At 37.3% G+C, this 24,412-nt stretch overlaps 1 protein-coding gene across 3 annotated transcripts in view; it reads right to left on the bottom strand.

Moving 5' to 3' along the window:
* Window positions 1-24,412, bottom strand: part of adad1 (adenosine deaminase domain containing 1 (testis-specific)) — a 137,126-nt gene that overhangs the window by 51,058 nt on the left and 61,656 nt on the right. For 2 of the 3 annotated variants that reach the window (XM_039751234.1, XM_039751236.1), the window contains exons 4-7: window positions 15,483-15,650; window positions 5,861-5,935; window positions 4,639-4,764; window positions 1,789-1,912 (exon numbers count right to left, since the gene is read on the bottom strand). In XM_039751234.1, coding sequence (XP_039607168.1) covers window positions 1,789-1,912; window positions 4,639-4,764; window positions 5,861-5,935; window positions 15,483-15,650 — 493 coding nt within the window. The remainder of the gene's footprint in view (window positions 1-1,788; window positions 1,913-4,638; window positions 4,765-5,860; window positions 5,936-15,482; window positions 15,651-24,412) is intronic. The other variant, XM_039751235.1, reaches the window with a different exon arrangement.

A 24,412-nucleotide genomic window follows, 5' to 3' on the forward strand; every position in this document is an offset into this window, starting at 1 on the left:
CTTTCCTAGTTCTACTTTTAATACTTTAGCATAATAATTAAAGTTTTAAATATTTGATAATAATATTTGATAAAGCTGATAATGAAACAAATTATTAGGTTATATAATTTGTTACTACTTGAATTTTGCCATATTAAGTTGGTCTCACTCTACATAACTTTTTTAGGGGTTTTCAGTCATAGCCTTCATTTAGAAAAATCTAAGTGAGTTGTGGCACATGTCAAGTCTGCCATTTGTATAGTACAACAACCTTGGTGCATCAATCATAGTGGACTTTAACATGCCCCAAGGAAAAAACAAATCAAACAGGTTTGATCGTTTATGTGGTAGGGGTAAACTCTTACACTTGTGAGAATTGACAACCAATGAGAATTTATCTCACTGCAGAAGGAAAGGAGGAGTTCTTGATGAAGACAGCTATGCATGTCTGATTGCTTGTGTTCAGTTTTACCATGACAATGTTAAACTGTCTTAGAATACTATATGTGATAATTTTGTAATACTTTGGAAATTTAAAGCTGTAGTGAAAATTCAAGAGGGTAGTTGTATAATCTGTCATTCCCTGCAATTCTGCAAATATTAAATTTCATATGCTGTCTAGCTCTAAGTCATGTAGTGTGCTGCCATCCTTTGGAAAGGAAAACCTGCAATACTGCAAATATCTAGAAACATCTATGGTTTGTTGACTGGAGAAAATTAATACTCTTAGGTCCTTTACTATTTTCTTTCATTTCTTAAAAAAAAAAATGACTAATGATGAACAGAGATACAGACTGTCTCCTTTTTATTTATCTTACCGACAATCTGTTTAAGAAAAAAAAAAATAACAATTAAAAATACTGAAAACATCTCTTTTGCCATAGTGTTATGTTCACCCCGAGAAAAAACTCAAAACATATTTTTTCCAATAGTAAAAATGTTATGTGTAATATGTAAATCCCATAAAGTTAACATAAATACAATAGGAAACGCATGTCTAGTGTCCACTGTTTAACTGATGCAGATTGTGTACACATCCTTCGTGTAACATGTTTTAAGACAGTCACCAACACAGAACCCGATGTTGCACTCAGGGCAGCAGAATCATCTTTCTTTGCACATTTTTCTAATGTGCACGAGTGGGTAAAATGGCAGTGCTTGAACTGCACAACTTATGTCACCCATTGTGTTATTGTACACTACTACAGTATAAGGCTTAATGACTTTGTATTTCCCCTGACACCAATGACTATCACATTGTTATCACTACTGCTTAATTCAAGCAACAGTTCCCTTTTAGTATGCTCTAAAGCTTGCTTTATAGCTTCTTGTTTACACTATCATTGTGTTTTAGTTGAAGTCTCTGCTCCACTCATGAAAATCAATATACACATTAATAATGAATTACCTTAGAGTGGTAAAACGCATAGAAATATTCATGATTTTTGGCAGTATTATGTTATTTCATTCACCAGATTGCAGAGGAATACATTCACAATAGTTATTTGGGTGCAACACGCTAAAGTGGATCATTACACATCACCCCCAAGTCTGACTCAGGAAGAGCCATGTTTAGATAGAATTCTAAGTGTCAGACACAGGGTTAATGCCAAGGAGGTTAAGAGTAAAACAGATCCAAATCGTATTAAGGACGTAAACCAAGGCTGAATCAAAAAGTATCAGCAGCAAATGTAGCCTTATATTTAAGTAGCTGGTTGGATCAAAACCAAGAGACACTGTAGACATATGGTGTGAAAGAAAATATATTAAAGGTAAAATTTTATTTTTAATTTAATATAGCACATTTACCGAAGAAGGGAGCGTCTTGCTGTTACAACAGCATGGGAGTCATGAACTATCCGTCCATTTCCAGTAACATTTTCACTAGTGTTACAGATTCCAGTTCCCAATGCCACAACTTCACATACTGTAGCTGGATTAATAAATAAAGAAAAAAAATGTTTCAGATTCCTTGGAAGAATGCAGTAATATTCCCACAGTTTGTAAATGGCATTTGTATAAGCAGAATGCTATTACACAAAATTTGAATAAATTAATATTAAATATCAAGAAGTGACTTGTATTTTCCTGATGATCTAACCCCAGGGATCTTTTACCACAATATTCATAGGTGAAGGGGCTTATTCAAACAGGCTTAGAAGAAAAATGTATTTAAATTCCCATTTAACATTAGTTATTTAAATTAAAAATACAAAGAGGCACATGTACTTATATTTCTAAATGACTATTTTTTGCTAACAAGTACAATGGGTGCATAACTGAATGTAAAATCTGGTAGTCTAGCCTAAAATAGGTAACTAGATAAACTGGCTACATAGAAAATTATTCACAACAATGTAAGAAAAAATAAATTTGCCCTCTTCTGCAGTGAATGTAAGAAACTTTTAACCAAGTACTTCCTATTGTCTTCTATTCCAAATTTACAAGAATTCCAAAAAATAAAAAAGCCTGTGCATTTTCATTCCATATAAGCACAGCATTCCTATGAATCCTATAATGGAGTGTTGCCGGCACTAATCTTTGTTGTTATAACATTTTGAATTAGCCCCAAAGTTTGATATGCATTTTTAATATGAATATGCAAATGTAAATACATTCAAATACAGGTTAAAAAATTCTGGATGGCATGTGTTCATTTGCACTGCATGTGCTGTTTTTTATATTGTTATGTTTACTTTTTTCCTTGTTGTGCCAGTGTAATATTCTTATGAATTATTCAGTGTTCATTAAAAGACTCATGATAAAACTGTAGCTTTCAAATTAACAATGTGCAAGCCAATGTAATTAAATGAAAGTTGACCCAAACACACAGCCTCTTTCTACCTGTAATGCATATAGGAAATTGAGACAAAATTACTTGTGATTAATCAAGCATGATGAATGAGGTTATTATTGCTTCTTTTTCTTCTCAGCTCTCATTCTTTTTGCTTTTACAGGCCAGAAGTTGCATTGTTGCCAACCTATTTCTCTTTTACATAAATGAAGGCACTGCATTTTTGTTCTTCTTTTACAAATGAAAAAAAATGAATGTGCTAAATGTTACATTGTAAAATATTTAATTATTTTTCGTACATTATAAATATGTATTTATCACTGCTGAGGGAGGGAACAAATTTTTTAAGGAATATCAAATGGTACTAAACTACACTGATAAATATACTTTTTCTCTCTTACAGTGATGCAATAGAAAAGATGAACCACAGGTGGCCACTACTGTATAATTTTTTGTTATGCCGGATTAGATCAGGCATTGTGTTAAGTCAGTAGTCAGCTAAGATTCTGACAAAGTAACTAAAATCAGAATATTCTACCTGAAAATGCTATATAAAAAGGAGATTTGTTATGACAAAAAAGGAAAATTTAAAAAAAAAAAAAGGGTAGTTGTTTCCCATCATCTTTATTTAGAAAAGAATATTAGGTTTTGTTTGCAGTGATAGATGCTTAACTGTTCTAGCATGACAAAGAAGTAAATCAGGATATAGAGTGTCTTTCATGGCATCAAAATATTACTTAAAAATTCGCTATTACTGCAACCACAGATCTGTAAAGGGTTGTGTTTCAGAAAAAGAAGAAGATGATAAAAGTGCTTCAAGCCGCATACCTTTTAAACTAGGGCACTGTGATATCATTTGTACCAGTATATTTAAATTAGAGATAGATCATGTAACATTTTAAATTTGCATTTTGCTCCCTGATAACAGTTTACATAAAAAGTCTGATTTCTGTGAACCAAATAGTTAACCAATACTTTAAATGATTAACTATTTTGGGAACTCTGGATGTTACTTAATAACAGAGGGGTGTTACTAGAATATACTATTTATCTGTGTGCTGATTGGTATAAACTGATAAAGGAAAATATTCAGTTGGATTTATTTCTTCAATCTGTCATGTTGCACTGAGCAAGGGAACATTGGTGGCTCCATAATGAAAGGATGTCCATTCTGAATATAATTTGTAACAATGACTATTTTTTGTTTACAGAGTATTTTCCACAAGAGTTTTAGTAGTGAATTGAATATGTTAGTACAGTTTCAGTAAGCATCACTTGGTTTTATGTACTAAGCTGCCAACCAACAATTTCAGAGTCTTGAATTCAAAAGTGGGTTTGGGGGCTATTCGTGGAGAGTTTGTATGTTTACCCAATGTCCACATAGGTGGTCTGATTTTCCTAGCACACTCTAAAGACTTGCATTATCCGGTTAATTGTTGATTTGACTGCATCTTGATCTACATTATTTGTATGAAAATGTTCTATATAAATAAATGTTGTTGTTGTTGATTCTCTGTCAGCTTTTTAAGAGTGTATGAGTGGGTGTGTGCATGAGTACATGCCCTGTAATGGCCCCTTTCCAGGAATGGGTTTTACATTGAATCTGTTACTACTTTTTAAGCTACCTTGTGACCCAGGGCTAGATTAGGCAATTTCACATTTTTATGTATGGATGACTTCAACTATATTCTGTGCCACAGTACCCATATGACGTGAAGTTTCATAAGACATGGCATAACAGGCAAGTTTAAACGGCACACTTTGGTGAATTTAAAAGCAACAAGACAAATGCAAGTAGGTGAAGGAATGAAAAATAAAGGTAGCATTTAGAGTAACTTGGTTTAGCTTACAATTACTTTACTTACGTGACTCAATAATAAATGCTGCCACTGTGCTTCCACAACTATAGAACTCGGGGTAATTAACAAGAAGACTGTTAAACAAACGTTGAACACATTCTGTAATCCTTGAAAAAGGAGATGTATTTATGCCTAAAACAAAAATAATATTATCTCCAGAGCAGATCTATGATGACATAATTCTTTTTGTGCTTAATGACACACTGCATGCAACAAAAAACAAGTCAATCAATACTGTTAAACATTTGCTTATGTTCAATATTACATCAGAATCTGAGGTAATGTTAACTACTTAATTAAACAGAAACAATTTGAATCACATGATTAATAAAATGTAACAAATATTCAAAGATACATTTTTCAAACGTTAAAAAAAACAAAACAAAACAAAAAAAAACTTCGAGTATGCATTCTCAGGACATGTAAAACAATATTGCATATATCAATAAGGTCTCTTATATGTTGCAATGAATGACACACATGGATCTGGCATCCCGGTCAGGGATCCTTACCTGGCAAGGAGGCCAGTGTAATGTAAGGGACTGTGGGATAGGATGATGACTGGTGAATATTTTCTCCCCCAATGGGCTAGTTGCCTGTTGGGTTCTGTGGGTGCTACCAGAGGTTTACAATCCTGGCTTCATGGGACTCCTACCTGATCCAGAAATGCTTCCAACAGTCCTTGTCCCAGCACCATGAATACTCCTGGGTCTGAGATAAGAGCTGCTCCACTTCACCTTAAATAAATTAGAGTCGGGAGGCAGCAGGAAACACTCATTAGGAGGATGGAAGGAGCAAAAAAAATCTCATGGTTACACTTGTCTGTTTTGTCTGGTGCTTATTTAGAAAGTGCTGGTTACAAATAACATCCCTTTATTTGAATATGGAATTGTGTTAGGTGACACTGTGTTTGTGGTTTGGGGCTCAGTGGTATACAGTATACAACCCAGATACTGTATAGGAAAACTTGTGACATTTTAAATGTTTCATGAGGATAAAAAAACAATTATTTGTTTAAATATTGTAAAGGTGATAATATATATTATTATTAAAGGACTCAACTGTTCAGCATTAAGTAGTGGTAAGTATGAATGCATAGTTTAAAAGGTCTGGAGGTTATGACAGATAATATACACTGTTTTAGAGAGAGAGGAAAAAAAACAAAAAACAAACAACATGACCAGAACAGCACTTTTACGTGAATGTCTTCAAATAAGAAATTGCTTACCGTGACCAAATTTGCCAGATACGGACTTACGGCAAGATACATCATTTGAATTTATAGGCAATAGAGGTGATCCTTCTAAAATTAAAAAAAAAAAAGTGCTTTACATTATAAATGCAATCCTTTACAGTTTTAGGCAGCCTCCAAAAATTAAACACAAGAAAATAAATATGCTTCAATTTGTGTATATCTATACTAATAAAAGGCAAAGCCCTCACTGACTGACTGACTCACTCACTCATCACTAATTCTCCAACTTGCCGTGTAGGTAGAAGGCTGAAATTTGGCAGGTTCATTCCTTATAGCTTCCTTACAAAAGTTGGGCAGGTTTAATTTCGAAATTCTACGCATAATGGTCATAACTAGAAGCTATTTTCCTCCATTTACTGTAATGGAGTTGAGCTCGAAAGCCGTGGGGGGCGGAGTTTCGTTTGACATCATCACGCCTCCAACATAATTACGCAGCACATAGAAAACCAGGAAGAGCTCCAAAAAGCGCTTAAGAAAACATGCATTATATAATTAAGAAGGCAGCGAAACAATTAGAAGCGAGCGAGTGACATATAAAACCATATTCAGCAGCTCACGTGAACTGATGCAGTGCGTAGAAAAAAAGCAACAGTTCCAAAGAGTGCTGAACAAAAACCGAATTACACTGCTACGCTTCGCCTCTAGCGCCAACGTCCGAGGTTCGATTCCCGAGAGGGATGCACTGAGTATATACGCACGCATTTTTATTCATTTTACCTTCGCATCCCCTTGGTTTGAGACGTATGAAAAAATATGCAGTTAACGCAGAAAGACAGATCACCAATTGAAGCTTTATGAATAATGGATACTTTATTTGTGATCAATGATTGTTTTGGTAAAGCCATACTCAGTGTATTGAGGCACGCAGGCAAAACCACAATAGCATGTGGGCTCGATGTACTGTAGTGCGCGTCAACTCGATCTGAATTGCGCGATCACATTCGAAAAAATATACCTTCTTAAGTTCTATTTAGTCCATATGTGTCAAAATCAAGGCCCACGGGCCACATCCGACCCGGTGTGTAATTAAATCCAGCCCTCGAGATCATTTTATATACTGTATAATTGTTATTAATGGCCCGGGGATATGAAGCGCTGGTAGCACAATAAACTACAAATCCCATAATGCAGCGCTTCAGCTGCCTTGCCGAACACTTACCGCGTTAATCAAGTCTAGCTTATGATGCTGCAATTATTGCGAAGCTAGCCCACACGATGCCGAAGAGAAAAGGTGATTCTGAACATAGACCCTTTAAAAACCGATGGTAGGCTGAGTATATGTTTACTGACATTGCCGGTAAACCCGTGCGTCTCATTTGTGGAGCTAATGTGGCTGTAATTACAGAATTTAATCTAAGACGGCACTATGAGACAAAACATCAAGATAACCTGAAAGACCTGAATGCAATGCACAAGATACAGAAAGCAGAAGAGTTAAAGAAGAATCTGACACTTCAGCAGACGTTTTTACCCGTGCAAAATCACAAAGTGATTTCAAGTGAAGCTACTTTTATGGGAGACACAAATGCAGCAGTGCAACTTGCCCCACTTTCCCTGTTGCCAAGTAATGTTGAACCAAATCGGCACAACGATGTTCCCAAATCGCACTTTGCTGATAAACTGGCGCACTGCGCACGAGTTCGCGCGGTGCTTTGGTGACTTTGAAGAACAAAAAAAGAATTTTGAGTTGTTTCGCAACCCATTTGCCGTCGATGTGGAAACTGCACCTGTGCAGATTCAGATGGAGGTGATTGAGCTGCAGTGTAATGGCACACTGAAGGCAAAGTACGATACTGCACGGCCCGCACAGTTTATTCACTCCATTCCCGCACAAATGCTCCAGCTCCGTCTACATGCGGCTCGAACCTTGTGCATGTTTGGTAGCACATATCTCTCTCAGTCATGAAGACTAACAAAACAGCACACAGGAGTCGCCTCACTGATGAGCACCTGCAGTCCATCCTGAGAATCTCCACAACACAGAACCTCACACCAAACACAAACGAACTTGTTGCCAAAAAAAGATGCCAGGCGTCCAGCTCTCATAAAATGACATATGAGCAAAGACAACTGAATGATTTGATTTGTTATTGCTGAAAAGAACAAATTTTATTTATATTTCCAGGTTTTGTTATGCATCATGTTCATATTTGAATTTGTATAATTTTGACAGGATATATTTTATGGAGAGCAAAATCTTTTGGGATATTTAAAATTTAAGTTTATTTTTTATATAAAATTACATAAGAGTAAAGAAATTTGAATGTTTGTTCTTTTAACATTTACTTTATTTCTAACTTGTATAATTTAGACAGGATATATTTTTATGGAGTTATTTTTATAAGTTATTTAAGGTTTGAGCTGATTTATTCCGGAATAATATTCTGTCGACTAAATAAAAATTCCTTCTATTTAAAATTTAAATAGAACTTGAACAGAAACGTAATAATCATAATATCCACGCAGACTTGCACGTAAGAGTGGGAGTCATCCGTTTTAACAAACAGCGTATTGCACTGATACGAAATGGCCTGCCCATTTAATTATTTAGGAATGGATAAATAAATTAAGATTTTGTACAAATAATATTTTTCATTTTTCTTCCTTCATGGATTCTGGCACCCCCAGCAACAGTTGCTCGCACCCCAAAGACTGTATATATATGTGTGTGTGTGTGTATATATCTATACTAATAAAAGGCAAAGCCCTCACTCACTCACTCATCACTAATTCTCCAACTTTCCGTGTAGGTAGAAGGCTGAAATTTGGCAGGCTCATTCCTTACAGCTTACTTACAAAAGTTGGGCAGGTTTCATTTCGAAATTCTACGCCTAATGGTCATAACTGGAAGGTATTTTTCTCCATTAACTGTAATGGAGTTGAGCTGCAATGACGTGGGGGCGGAGTTTCGTGTGACATCATCACGCCTCCCACGTAATCACGTGAACTGACTGTCAACGCAGTGCGTAGAAAACCAGGAAGACCTCCAAAAAGCGCTTAAGAAAACATGCATTATATAATTGAGAAGGCAGCGAAACAATAAGAAGCGAGCGAGTGACATATACTACCATATTCATGAGTGTTGCTACCTCGGAAAGAAAGCAAGGTGTAAACCTAAACTTTAAATTAAGTTCATAGACAGGCTACCGCTGGCGTTTCACATGCCCACAGGTAATGCGGGATACAAGTTTAATGAGAGGACGCGGATATAAACGAGAGTTTTGATCACTTTGTAACTAAGTTAAAATTGTAGGTGAAGGGGTGTGCTTATGCAAATTCCGAGACTGTGTTTGTGGGGATTGACAGTTAAGGCGGGTGGGGGGGTCACGTCATCATCTCCCCTCCCATTTACCTCATTTCGCTCTGAGCTGAGCTCCGCGGCTAACGCCGTCTTCAAGCAACCGTCACACTGCCACCAAATACTCACAGAAAAATCCACAAGTTAATACACACGCTGTCTCTAGAGTTTCTCCACACTGAATCCTCCAGGCACTACTTACAAAAGGTTACATTGACAATCGTGTTACGTTATTTTTAAAATCTTTCCTTTTCTTAGCACAAGCACAGCTGAGAAGCTTCGATGCATGTGCTCCATAACGCTTAAAAATAATGCATTTAATCACACTTTGCATTACAAGCAAAGGGAGCTTTTGTCAATGCATGATTTCCTGGTACACGATTACATTGATCAGCGCATCCCGATTCATTTTACCCTCGCACCACCTTAGTTTGAGAAGAAGTATGAAAAAATATGAGGTTAACACAGAAAAACAGATCACCAATTCAAGCTTTATGAATAATCGATTCGCCATCAATAATTGTTTTGGTAAAGCCATCCTCCTTCCATTTTATAATTTTTCCGCCACTAGCCATGATTAAATGAACGGTAAAAAGTAAGAGCAAAGCGAGGTGACTTATTTAGGCAGGAATATATATGACAGCAACACTCATGACAATGTCAATCATGTTACGTTATTATTAAAATGTTTCCTTTTCTTTTTCATTACTTCTTTAACACACTACTTCTCCGCTGCGAGGCGCGGGTATTTTGCTATATATATAATATATGAATTACCTCCAAAGAGCGCTGAGACTTTTGATATCATGAACGTGTCGGACAAAACTGGGGTCTCCTGCCCAGCAAAAGTCGAGCAGCCAGCGCGTGCATAGCTGTGCCGGCCTTTGAGACGCTGACTGCGCTTCTGCCTTAAGTCAAAGTGAGCACTTTTAATTTTTTTCTTCCTCCCCTGCGCTATAGCCCAGACAAGTGCAAACACGGGACCCCTTTTCTACACCATGGCAAAATAATATTAAGGCGATTCACACTTTCTTTTGCACGACTACGATTATGAGGTCGTCAGCTCGGATTATGAAGATACGCACAGGAGTGGAGGACTGACAGTGCCATCACAGCCGATTAATGGCGGGGACGTCTCACCAGTCTACACAAGACCCACCGCGACTGTCCCCAAAAGGCGATCATAACGTCAGCGAACACATCTCTCTACTATATAAAAGAAAAAGGCAACTTTCCTTTCTTTACACCTTTTTTCCTTTTATCCCAAACCAAAGCCTTTCTCTCTTAACACTGCAGAGGACACAAAACTAATTTTCTTTAATTGCCGGTAAGGCACATTACCAGAGGCACAAATTTGAACGTTCACATAGAAAATGTAATTTCTATACCACAGCCGTCGTGTAGCGCCTTTCAAAAGGGATCTACTACCGAGAGATGATCCATATACATTTTAGCTGCTGTTAGTTACTTACCTGTTGTGTTACACAGTCTTTAAAATGTAGTTTACCCGCAACCACTGCAGTAGTGCTCAATGTACCTCCATCCATCCATTTTCTAACCTGCTGAATCCGAATACAGGGTCACGGTGGTCTGCTGGAGCCAATCCCAGCCAACACAGGGCACAAGGCAGGAACCAATCCTGGGCAGGGTGCCAACCCACCGCAGCTCAATGTACCTGTACTTCTTAAAACGTTAATGTTTTACTGTTTAATAACTTAGACTATATTTTATTATTTTTCCCTTGCACTCAGTGACCAAAGCTATACACACACATATAGACACATACAAACATACACACAAGTATATGTATGTGTATATATATGTATGTATGTATGTATGTATGTATGTATGTATGTATGTATGTATGTGTGTGTGTGTGTGTGTGTGTGTGTGTGTGTGTGTGTGTGTGTGTGTGTGTGTGTGTGTGTGTGTATATATGACAGCAGCAATCCAAGCTGTGAGAAAACAGTAAAAAGGAGGCGTGTCAGACGTCATGGTACAATTTCTGATGGAGCTAGACGAAAATAACTTTGTGATGCTGCCACCAAATACACAAAACAATTACTTTGACAATCATGTTACATTATTTTTAAAATGTTTCCTTTACTTTTTCATAACTTCTTTAACACATGACATCGCTGCGAAGCGCGGCTATTTTGCTATATATATCACAGCGACACTCATAACAGTGACAAAACAATTACATTGACAATCATGTTACGTTATTTTCAAAATGTTTCCTTTTCTTTCTCTTTCCTTCTTTAACACATTACTTCTCCGCTGCCAAGCGCGGGTATTTTGCTATATATACATACATACATACATAGATACATAGATAGAGATATATATATAGAGATATATATATATAGAGATATATATATATATATATATATATAAATAGATAGATATGACAACAACACTCATATAAATGACAAAACAATTACATTAACAATCATGTTACGTTATTTTTAAAAATTTTCCTTTTCTTTTTCGTACCTTCTTTAACACACTACTTCTCCGCTGCGAAGCGCGGGTATTCTGCTAGTATATATGTATATATAGGTTTGGATTTTTTTTCCTCCCTAAATAGTAGAAACCATCATTTAAAAACTGCATTTTGTGTTTACTTGTGTTTACTTGTGTTATGTTTGACTAATGGTTAAATGTGTGACAAACATGCAAAAGAATAAGAAATCAGGAAGGGGGCAAATAGTTTTTCACACCACTGTGTGTATATGTGTGTATATATATATATATATATATATATATATATATATATATATATATATATATATATATATATATATATATATGCCAGCAACACTCATGACAATGACAAAACAATTACATTGTCAATAATGTTACGTTATTATTAAAATGTTTCCTTTTCTTTTTCATTACTTCTTTAACACACTACTTCTTCGCTGCGAAGCGCGGGTATTTTGCTAGTATAGAATTCAACAGAAAATATACATATTTTACCTAAAAATGTCCTAAAAATTAAAACATTTTTCTGACTGGAAATTACTTAACATAACTCAGTATTCATGCATATCATGTTGGTTGTTTTACAGCTGCAGCAACTAATCAATGACATTGATAACAGTGATGATTATCAACAAATTAACGTGTTGATTTTTGGTAAATTATGTCACATGCCACACCTACATCACTTTATTACAATAAGAAAAACAAATGGTCGAGGCTTAAGTTGGAGTGCTTGAGTGTTGTGCATGATCTCAACTACCTAGAATTCAGGAGCACTTTAAGGTATGTTGGTAGTGTTAAAAAATTAGAAGCACAAGTCCTGCATGAGACCAATTTTAACAACAGCATCTGCAACAATACCATGGCCAACAAATAAATGTTAATTCCACAAACTTCAACAAGCCACACCTACATATAACTTATTACAATTTTCACAGATTTGTTTAAGAAATGAGTATATGTAATCAAGTACCTATTTTTAATATAATATGCATCAAAAATAATAGTATAAATTTACAAAAAGTAACAAAAGTTCACAAGAGCAGATTTTGCTATAATGCATTCTACATCTACTTCACTCTAAGCAGACGAGTGTTAAAGTGTATTTGTTATGGTGTATAAAATCTGTACATTTTGGTTTCCATTATATTTTGTTCAAGACAAGACAACAGATGAAATTAACAAATTAAAGCAGGTTTTCTTCCCTTACTTTTATAACACTTGTTCATAGCTTCGTGCAAATTTGGTTTTATAGCCTGGGAAAGGATGCTGAGCTGATACCTCAGGCTATTGATTACTTTATGGATGGACATCTGGAACAACAATTTGCTTTATAGCCTGGGACAGGAAGAACTACTGATACCTCAGAGCACATCAAAGGTTTTGTTGTGTGGGAAAACGGACATTGAATTAATTCATAAATCATTTGGACAGCCAGCCAATCAGGTGCATGTGTTGTGAAACCAAGGCTTGACATTTCATAATAAATATGCCTCGGTTTGGAAAGCAAGAGAGAGAAGCAAAGGGAGAAGAAGAGAGAAGCAAAGGGAGAGGAAGAGAGAAGAAGAGAAGAAGAAGAGGAACGGACGAAGACGGCCCTGGTCGTCAGAAAGGCATCATGAATATCGATTGCTAAATCAAACGCTTCCCTGGGGCATTCATCCTTGTCATTTGTAACTTTTTCGTAAGCTTTTTCTAAAGACTATATATATATATATTCAGACTTTCCTATCACTACCTATTTTCTAGTATTCTTTGTTCTTGTGGTATTATTATTATTCTTGTAATACCATGCTGCTTTTAACTTTCAATGCTTTGTCTTAATGTCTAGAGTGATTGAAGTAATAAGTTAGATTTCTTTGAGCACCTGGTGACAGCCGGATTTTTGCCATTATTTCTGTGCTGCGAGGTTTATATGGCTGAGAGTGAGAGCGCTATACTCAACAGAAGGAACAAATACGAGAAAGAAGGTATTCTTGGCTGATGAATGGCCTATAGTCAAGAGTGCTGAGTGTTTGTATGTTTAAATGTATTCTTGTAGACCAAAAGTAATATTTAGGTCTGAGATATCACTAAAACATCGTATTGTTGTTCGTGCCGAAAATAAGTAAGTCTCTTGAAGTGCTGAATGACAGGCTGTTATTCCTATAGCACTTGTGTGGTTTAAAGTGCTAAGGGTTAATCAGCGTGTGTGTGTCATTCATGGAGCACTGTTGTGGTTAGGGTCTGTGTGTGTGTTTATCTGTGTGTGTGTGTGTGTGTGTGTGTGTGTGTGTGTGTTCATCTTAAAGTGCAACAGTAGACCAACCCGATAACGAACTTGACGAGAACCCTTACCCTTGAGGAAACAGGTAAAAGGGCAAGTGGAGGGAAATACCATGATAATACAGTATTGTTTCAGTTTTTCGATAAACATGGGGGCGGCTTCTTGTACTCTGTGAAGTCACCTCTGTTACTTGGCATAGAAGCCAAATTGTCAAGGAGGAAAAGTCTCTTCCCTGGAAAAAGGCCAGCCTAGTTACATATCCAATGTTGGGTAGGGGAGGTCTGCTGTAAAGTTGTTCTCTGCGGTAAGTAAAGCTGCTTCTAAGAAAACATTATTATACACTAACATTTCTTATTTTAATTTAATTTAAAGGTCTTTTAACACCATCTTATATTCATACCATACCATCTAGACAGCTGTTGAAATTCATTACATTAACATTGTGTATTCTTCTGCATTTGTCATTATTTCTGCACTTTTCAAACAAGAAATCTTCAAACAGCCCTGTGCAATGCATTTCCTATGAACATTTTGCAACACGCACAATTTGCTGTTTGAAAGACAACACTGTGCAAGATGAGAAAACTTTGTTTGAAAATAATGTGCCATCCAACATCCAATTACTCCATGAATTAAAGCATTAATGGATTTAATAAATATATAAATGTAAATATCTAAAAGAAAAGCTGTAAAAATATTTTAATTCTATTTGAACATAAAATTACATATTACTAACTTTTCAACAAAGTATGGATTTTCTTGACATCATTAAATAAAAACAAAAGGAACCTTTTGGGTTATGAACCCAGAAGGCAGCTAGCCCATTAGGGATTTTACTTGTGATAAACTCTAAGGTAATCCATTCCCATTAACTCAGTCCAAAATCTAAAACTGAAAAAGCCCTGACAGGATGGTATTTTATCTAATTTATACACATAAAACCTTCTCTCCAATATTACCCTACGTAGCTAAAGGAAAGAAACACGAAAGACCTGTGTGTAGCAAACATCGCTGCTCAACAATGTTGTGCTAATAACACAGATGAAGAGACACAACGATGAAAGGAAGCAAACACCATGACTCAACAACGTGCAATTGAAACACCTCAGCAACAAAAGACAAGGCTTGAATTTTTCACTTAAAACACAGGTGGGCCCCATGTCCTCTGCCCAAGGTAATTCTTAAGAGCTAGCTGATGCCCCTCCAAGTTCACAAATATAGTAAAACTGCTAGGGAGTCTCTGAGTTGTTTTTTGTCCTGAAGACCACACACAGCTAGTAATTAATAAGCCTGTGGTATAATGCTGTAATATTTATGTGTAGTTTAAAATAAGATGTTGTTCCGATACTTAAAACACCACATTTTAGAGTTTCCATCTTGAAATCAATCCTCCCCAGTTGAATGATACATCTGAAACAGAATCCTTTCATAGAGGCTAGTATTTAAAAGTACACTTCATGGTATAGATCCAGAAAACTAGATTTGCACCTACTTCGTAAAATCTCATCCACAATTTTCTTATTAACCTTTTCTCATTATGTTACCTGTGGTTTCCTTAATTACTGACTTAGGAACAAGGGTCTGAAGCAGCTCATCAAGTGCTAGCTTTGCAGCTGAGGCTTTGGCATCTTTCTTCTTCTTTCCCAGTCCTGTTTTATACTTAATTCCATTTATCACAGCACAGAAGGCAAAGAATAATCCTGGATTGCTATCTGTTAAAAATGTTAAAACATACTTATTAAAAGATAGCCAGTGGGAAAATAAAAATATTATACTCAAACACTGCATTTATTGCACAAGTTTCTTAATGAAGTAGTGGCATCACGCGTGTTAACTATAAATCTAGTGTTACACACGTGCGACTAGGAGCGAGCTGAATGGACCAAGTGGAGGTGATTACCTAACGGTCCAGGGGGTGGCGGGGTGCTCTAAACCAGTTTCTGTTAATCCTGCAGATCAAATACGGGAAAACTGACCTGATTCAAGGTCACTTCGGGTTCCAGCTCCCAGAATGATGTCACTGCCAGTTCCGGCTCCCAGACTGAAGTCACTTCCGGGTTACAGACTATAAATCCTCCATATTGCCAAACCAAGTGCAATTCATATTGGGAACTCAAACAAGCAACATCAGTTGTGCACTTTAAATCCTTTTGCAGCCAGGAACAATATACAGGTGGCTGCCCCAAACCTTTTTTAGTGTGTTGAGACTCGTTATTTCACACTAGGGAACCATATGAACTATGCTTATGTTTCTTTTGGCAAACTAAGTATATTAAGTAGCAAAATACTCATAACTACAGTAGATATTTGGGAATTCATCAACATTTTTTCCCATGTCACATACAGAGGCAGTACTGTAACGGCTAACAGAGGAGAATGAATGTAACTGTAAAAGCAATACAGTAATCCCTCCTTGATAGGTGAAAATCTGCGAAGTAGAAACCATATGTTTGTATGGTTATTTTTATATATTTTAAGCCCTTATAATCTCTCCCACACTGTTTATAAATATTCTCCGCACAGTTATACAGTAAACCGTTTATTGCGGTTAATCCGTTCCAGACTCTACCGTGATAAATGAATTTCCACGAAGTAGGATTCTTTATTTATAAATCTAATATTTTCACAGTTAGAGCATTGAAAACTTGTTTACCTTCTAAATATGTTTTTTAACATTATTAGAGCCCCGTAGACATGAAAGAACACCCTTTAGTCAAAAGTTTAAACTGTACTCCATGACAAGGCAGAGATGACAGTTCTTCCTCATAATTAAAAGAATGCAAACATATCTTCCTCTTCAATGGGAGCGCACATCAGGAGAAGAGAATGTCAGAGAGAGAGAGAGAGAGAGAGAGAGAGAGGCAGAGGCAGAGGCAGAGAGAGAAAAGCAAACAATCAAAAATCAATACGAGCTGTTGGGCTTTTAAGTATGCAAAGCACCGTGATAAAGCGGCTGCAAGAAAAAGGGAGCAATGTGAAGGTAGTCTTTCAGCATTTTTAAGAGGAGCGTCCATATCCTCTAGGCAAACAGCCTCTGTGCAAACAGCCCCTCTGCTCACACCCCCTCCATCAGGAGCAGAGAATGTCAGAGAGAGTGAGAGAGACAGAGAAAAGCAAACAATCAAAAAGCCATATGTGCTGCTAGAGCTTTTAAGTGTGCAAAGCACCATACGGGAAGCATATCATATATCATTGAGGAATTTTATTTAATACGCAATACGTGCTCTGATTGGGTAGCTTCTCAGCCATCCGCCAATAGCGTCCCTTGTATGAAATCAACTGGGCAAACAAACTGAGGAAGTATGTACCATAAATTAAAAGACCCATTGTCCACAGAAATCCGGAAACCAGCGAAAAATCTGTGATATATATTTAGATATGCTTACATTTAAAATCTGTGATGGAGTGAAGCTGCGAAAGTCTAAGCACGATATAGCGAGGGATCACTGTACTGCAAACAGAAAAATACACGAGGCACTACCTTTTCCAGTTCTTATGCATACAGGATCACAAGAACTATGCATTTATGAGGAAAATGGTAATTACCAGCTTTTGTTGCCGATTTATTACATAAAAATAATTAACCAGCATTTCTAATTACGGATCTAATCTAACTAGTGAGACAAAATATTATTATTTACTCTATAAAAAACTGATATAAAAGCATAGTTGTATTTCTGCATATTAAAACAGCTGTGTCAGAAGCAATTAACTAGAAAGTAAAAGAAAAATTGGACATTGTTCAACAGTACACTATACCTGCTAAACTAAAACAATAGCTGGAACATTTCAGCTTTGTTAAGAGTAATTTAGAGGCTTCTTTTCTCAAGCAGACAAAAAGCCAGTCTGGAAAATAATGTTCTTTTTTCTCAGCGATACAAAGGGTATAGAGATACAGTATGTCAAACAACCTAAGTTCATGTAAGGTTTCTGTTATTGGTTGAAAGGAAGGATAATGCATCTGTAATGATGAGCAAAAGTCCAATACCAATGACCACAGGTTAATGCGGGGCACAACAAGCTTTACAAGCATCAATGTACTAGAATGTGTGAACAGGACTGTGATGTAGAAGATTACTGATGTAGCCAGGTGCACGGTCATTTATATATGCAACAGAATAGCATTTTATTTTCAGGTCTATAACACAGAGGCCAGTGAAGGCAGAACAGAACTGGCATTAAGTGATCACTTTGGCTGGCCTAAATGAGGACTCTTGCAGTAGTGTTTTAAACCAGCTACATGTGAGAAAACAAAATTTGCTGAACGATTATATATTTGTGATTTATGCATATTCATTCATTTTGTGCCAATTTTGAGCTGGCAGTTAATATGCTCGATTTTTGTGAGAAACAGCATTATTAATTATTAAAATGTAGCCTTATTCAGCAAACAGCAGTTAGAGGCAATGCACTGCACTTTACATTTATGTTCTATAAATATCCACAAAACCAAGAATGCTCTAAATTTTATGGGATCTGGGGAGTTTCAATTACACCCATGACCCACGGTCACTATACTGTTGTTCTCCTTTTCCAGACAATCCTATACTGGTTAAAACTAGTTTAGAAAACTGAATGATAAAAATTCTGCGGAGCACGAAAGCCGAATCTATTTCTCCGAACTGAAGGAAATGATCACAACATTGGCCACGGCCATAAGTGAGCTTAAGAAAGACATTCAGAAAAATATGAAGAAATGATATTAAAGAACTGGAAATGCGTCTATACAATCGTTTTGACGCGACCTTTAAAGGTATGCTGGGGAAAATTGAGGAACACATACAAGAAAATACGTCTAAACTGAAGAAACTTGCTGATCAGTTGGACGACAAGCTGACATTCACAGCCCGAATTGAAACAGAAGAACAACTGGCATCTAACGCTGATGGAAAAGCTAGAGCTGCGAATTCTGAATGCAAGAAACTCAGAGACAGACTTGCTGCTCTGGAAGATGGATGCAAAAGGAATAATATTAGAATTGAAGGTCTACCTGAGAATCATGAAAGTCCAAACCCAGTGAAATTCGCAGTTGAACTTTTCTCTAAAATAACTGGAGAAGAATTTAAATCAGATGGTGAGATAGCAGCAGCTTATCGCATACGCGGATCTTAGACCTTTAGATCTAGGTCTTTTATTGTCCGCTTTGAGAGATTATTATTTAAGATAGATGTGATGGCACGTCTCAGACACAAGCAAGAGATTATATTTGAAAATAATCACATTCGTATTTTCACGGATTTCTTACTGACAGCTGCTAAACTTACAGCCTTCTACAACATTAAACAGCGGTTACCGCAAGCTGATATCAAATACAGCCTTTTGTATCCTGCCAAACAAAGTGGAAATGCAAGGTCGATTCTCTGTCTTCGCCAGCAAGGAAGAAGCAGAAAAGGAATTAAGGAAGCTGATCCAGTCACTTTTTTGAAACACAATAGTGAGTCACATCCTGTCATGGCATGGCAAGTACTCTATATATCACCTGCTGTCTGATCCAAAGTAATGATACAGATATTATAATTATATGTTCTTTTCATTACTCGGACACTTTCTGTTTATGTTTTACTTACAGTAATAGACGCGTGTATGGAAGAAATGTATTTTTTTTTTTTGTGTTTTTTTTACTGCCCTAAAGGAGACTGTTTAACATCACTTTTTAAACATGGTTTATTGTTACTGTTATTATTGCATTTGGATTTACTATGCTTATTCTGGACCACTTTTTAACACCATTCCCTGGGTTTTTATTATCTTAATACTTTAAGATTGCTGACGATTATATTTTATGCTTATAGTTTGTTAATGATTACATTTAGGCATATAGTATTTAGACTGGCAATAGATATCTCTACCTCTAATCCTAAAACGCTGCTGCGTTGGGGGCGTGTTTTGCTTTGGACGTGCTCTTTCTCTAGGTATGTCAGAGGACCAGGACTCTGAAGTGGGGTCCAGCCTCAAGTGGGGAGGTAAAATGGGGGGGGGTAGAGGGATAAGGGAGGAAGAGAACGAGAGCAGTTTATATCTAATCTATCCTTTTAACCCTTATAATTACAACTAGCAATGTAACAATAGGCTGCATAGCAATAGCTCATGGGGAAATTGGAAATTAAGGTTAAAGCTGTCTCACTTCCAGTTGAGACTATAAAATGACATCAAAAATTCAGAATCAATATCTCCATGATGGGACAGTTAACTTTGTGAGCTGGAATGTTAAAGGCCTGAATAAAGAATTAAAGAGAAAGAAAGTATTCTCTCACCTAACAGGTTTAAAAGCTAAAATAGTATTTTTATAGGAGCCCCACTTACTAAGCAAGGATCAGTTCCGGCTGCAAAAAGACTGGACTGGCCAAATGTTCCATTCCAGCGTTACAAAGAAAACTAGAGGAGTGGGAATTTTCATACATAGAACAGTCTCATTTATAGCATCAGATGTAGTATCTGATCCTGAAGGGAGATATGTGATTGTCATGGGCAACTTATTTAATTGTAAAATGATTTTGATAAATGTTTATGCACCTAATATCGATGATAAGGAATTTATGCAAAATGTATTTGCATCTATTCCCAATGTGAACACTCATAAAATTATAATGGCTGGGGACTTTAATTGTGTTTTAAACCCACTTTTAGATAGGACTCCTGTCACAGGGGGGATGACATCTAACACAGCTAAGACAATTACACGGTTTGTAACTGACCACAACTTATAAGACGTAATATACTCACCAGTAAAGTCAAACACCCCAGAAATATTATTATCACTGGATGCAGAAAAAGCATTTGACATGATTGAATGGACATACCTTTTCACTACATTAGAGAAATTTGGGTTTGGCCGGAACATTTGTGCATGGATCAAACTACTGTATACTAATCCAGAAGCTTCAGTCTGTCTTAACAACATTTGCTCAGACTACTTTAAACGAGAACATGGTACCAGACAAGGATGCCCCTTGTCAGCACTGCTATTTGCAATCACCATTGAACCACTGGCGGTTCACTGTCGAGCTGCCTCCCTGGCTGGCGGTGATGCCTCAACCTCCCTCAGGACTCAATGGGAGATGGATTCCTCAACAACCCGGCTGGGAGTTGGGGTGGTCGCCAGGGGGTGCTGCATGGATTCCACAGCCCGGCTGGACAACTCTTCAGCCCCACCCGGAAGTGCAATTGGAACCAGGTGGTCAAGCACCTGGAACACTTCCGAGTGGGCTATGAAAAGGACTGGCAACCACCACTCTGGGCCAGAATCAGAAGGAAGAGGACGAGGTTGCCTGGCAGGAGTGGTGGTGCCAGAGGAAGAGTGTTTGGTCTGTGTATATTAAGTGCTTTTGGGACTGTGTATTGCCTGTGGGGTTCTCCATCAGCATCTTTTGTTTTGTAAATGTGTCGATCAGTGCAAGCAACCTACTGTCCCATCGCCTGCTTGGACAGAGCTCAACTCTTCCAGCTCAAGCCAAGGCTCCTTATCTGTGTGTAAGGTTCCTGGAGTTGTACACGGTAAATAATTCAGTATATTGTTATTTGGAATACATGCATTTCATGTGTGTTCTGTGTGTACAAAGATCTGGGTATGTGTAGGATGAAAGGAAATGTGAGGCAAGAAATGCTGAACACATATCTAAAACAGAAACTTTTCCATGTTATACTAATAATGATGTGAGGTGTATAATATATGAAGACTTTAGTCCAAATATCAAATAAACACGTGTGGTTTTATTCAAGAATATAACACAAGAAAATAAAATCATTCAATTTACATGTTGCGGTCAATGAGTTAAAAACCCAAGCTTAAATGTCATTTGACTGGAAATTAATACGTATTCTTGAATAGCGAAGAGGTAAGAACTGCTGCCTTATAAGGTATCGGGTTCAAGTCTCTGCGCTCTGAGTGTTGAGCTGCTGCTGCTACTATTATTACTATAATATAATAAAAACATTTGATTTGAATCTGTAATACCTAGTGTAAATTTTGGCTACTTATAAAAGTTTTTTTTTTTTATTATTCAGTTTTATTCTGTCGTTGATGTTCACGTGGTACAACGAACTTGCCTCTCCCTCTCTGAGTTGATTACATTTATCCCCATTCTTTTCACAAGAGCAATGATGACCACAGTTGGTGCTGTGGCAGATGCTTACTCAGAACTATCTGTTGTATCGTCAATCAAAAATACGATGTCCCGTGACCACTATCAGACTAACATACAGTATTTGCACTTTGACAACAAAGACAGCCTTGTAGAATGTGTGAAAAACAACAGATTTGCTGTTGTTTTGTTGAGAACAGTGCTTTCAGTTAAAACCCAAGGCAAAGACTTTCAGAGTCTGTGGTCATAAAGTTTATAGAGCTGTTTGTGAACAAAGGCAGAACCGTAACAACAGACAGCTTCTTCACAGCTCTTTCCCTGGCTAACAGACTGCTGCACCGTGACACAACTCTGCTTGTCACCAAAAGTAAAATGGGACTTCCACCTGCAGCTAAAGTCACTCTGCCATGCTAATGTTTAGATCTGGCAGTACCATGCTAATGGTGTATATGCCGAAAAAGAAAAAGCCTTTGATTTCAGTCTGTACTAGCCGGTGTAAAGTTTTACATGAACTTGATGAAGGATGTCAAATCCCTAGCAAAGTTTCTGAATAAGAGTGCTTGTTTGCATAAAGCACACAGATCCATTCAAGTGTCTTAGTCATTAATGAAGCTATGTAAGAAACTTTAGCTCTGTAAACAAGGCAATACTGAGGCTGTAAGCTAAACACCAGTTCGCACAGACTGATGAAGCCTCAGAACATTTTCGGTTCCCCTGCAAAGTGCTCAAGACAAGGCATGTGAGGTTCGATTACAGCCACACACACACACAGAGTTAAGTTGTGATTTTGTTTAGTGAATGTGGTACAGTAGCTGCAAGTTTTTCTCGCTCTTTTTCATTGCAGCACATTCCTCTCCTAAATGAATCATCTCAATACACTTGCTGGAGTCTTCAACCAGGCAACTTTGCGTGAAACAGACTTTTAAATGGCATGTTTCTTTTGTGAAAGCTGGACCTGCAGTATTCAAATATCAATGTCTTTAAATTAAAACCTGAGGCATCATCTGGATAGTTATTATCTTACTGCTAAATATATATAGCACGCACACTGTAAGGTTTCTAAACTCTTTTGGGACTCTCTCTAACGGGATGACATGGCGAACAGTGTCCTGAAGTGCAATTGCCGCATCTGTGGAAGACAGTCTATCAGTTGCTGGGCCAACTACAGCCTGCCAGCGCTGTAGTGGCTCGCAGCAAAAGCAAATCCGAGCTGACTGTGTTTGTGCTATAAGTGCTTGTCGTCGATGGGTGATGCAAGGAGCATTATACAGGTGCTAGTCATAAAATTAGAATATCATGACAAAGTTGATTTATTTCAGTAATTCCATTCAAAAAGTGAAACTTGTATATTAGATTCATTCATTACACACAGACTGATGTATTTCAAATGTTTATTTCTTTTAATTTTGATGATTTTAACTGACAACTAATGAAAGTCCCAAATTCAATATCTCGGAAAATTAGAATATTGTGAAAAGGTTCAATATTGGTGACACCTGGTGCCACACTCTAAAGGATTTTGCAGGTGTAATTAGCTGATTAAATGGTCTCTCAGTCTAGTTCTGTAGGCTACACAATCATGGTGAAGATTGCTGACTTGACAGTTGTCCAAAAGATGACCATTGACACCTTGCACAAGGAGGGCAAGACACAAAAGGTCATTGCTAAAGAGGCTGGCTGTTCACAGAGCTCTGTGTCCAAGCACATTAATAGAGAGGCGAAGGGAAGGACAAGATGTGGTAGAAAAAAAGTGTACAAGCAATAGGGATAACCACACCCTGGAGAGGATTGTGAAACAAAACCAATTCAAAACTGTGGGGGAGATTCACAAAGAGTGGACTGCAGCTGGAGTCAGTGCTTCAAGAACCACCACGCACAGATGTATGCAAGACATGGGTTTCAGCTGTCGCATTCCCTGTGTCAAGCCACTCTTGAACAAGAGACAGCATCAGAAGCGTCTCGCCTGGGCTAAAGACAAAAAGGACCGGACTGCTGCTGAGTGGTCCAAAGTTATGTTCTCTGATGAAAGTAAATTTTGCATTTCCTTTGGAAATCAAGGTCCCAGAGTCTGCAGGAAGAGAGGAGAGGCACAGAATCCACGTTGCTTGATGTCCAGTGTAAAGTTTCCACATTCAGTGATAGTTTGGGGTGCCATGTCATCTGCTGGTGTTGGTCCATTGTGTTTTCTGAGGTCCAAGGTCAACGCAATGCTTCCTGCTGCTGACGAACTTTATGGGGATGCAGATTTCATTTTCCAACAGGACCTGGCACCTGCACAAAGTGCCAAAGCTACCAGTACCTGGTTTAAGGTCCATGGTATCCCTGTTCTTGATTAACCAGCAAACTCGCCTGACCTTAACCCAATAGAAAATCTATGGGGTATTGTGAAGAGG

The sequence above is a fragment of the Polypterus senegalus genome, chromosome 4, assembly GCF_016835505.1.
Source record: "Polypterus senegalus isolate Bchr_013 chromosome 4, ASM1683550v1, whole genome shotgun sequence".
NCBI classification, from domain to species: Eukaryota; Metazoa; Chordata; class Cladistia; order Polypteriformes; family Polypteridae; genus Polypterus; species Polypterus senegalus.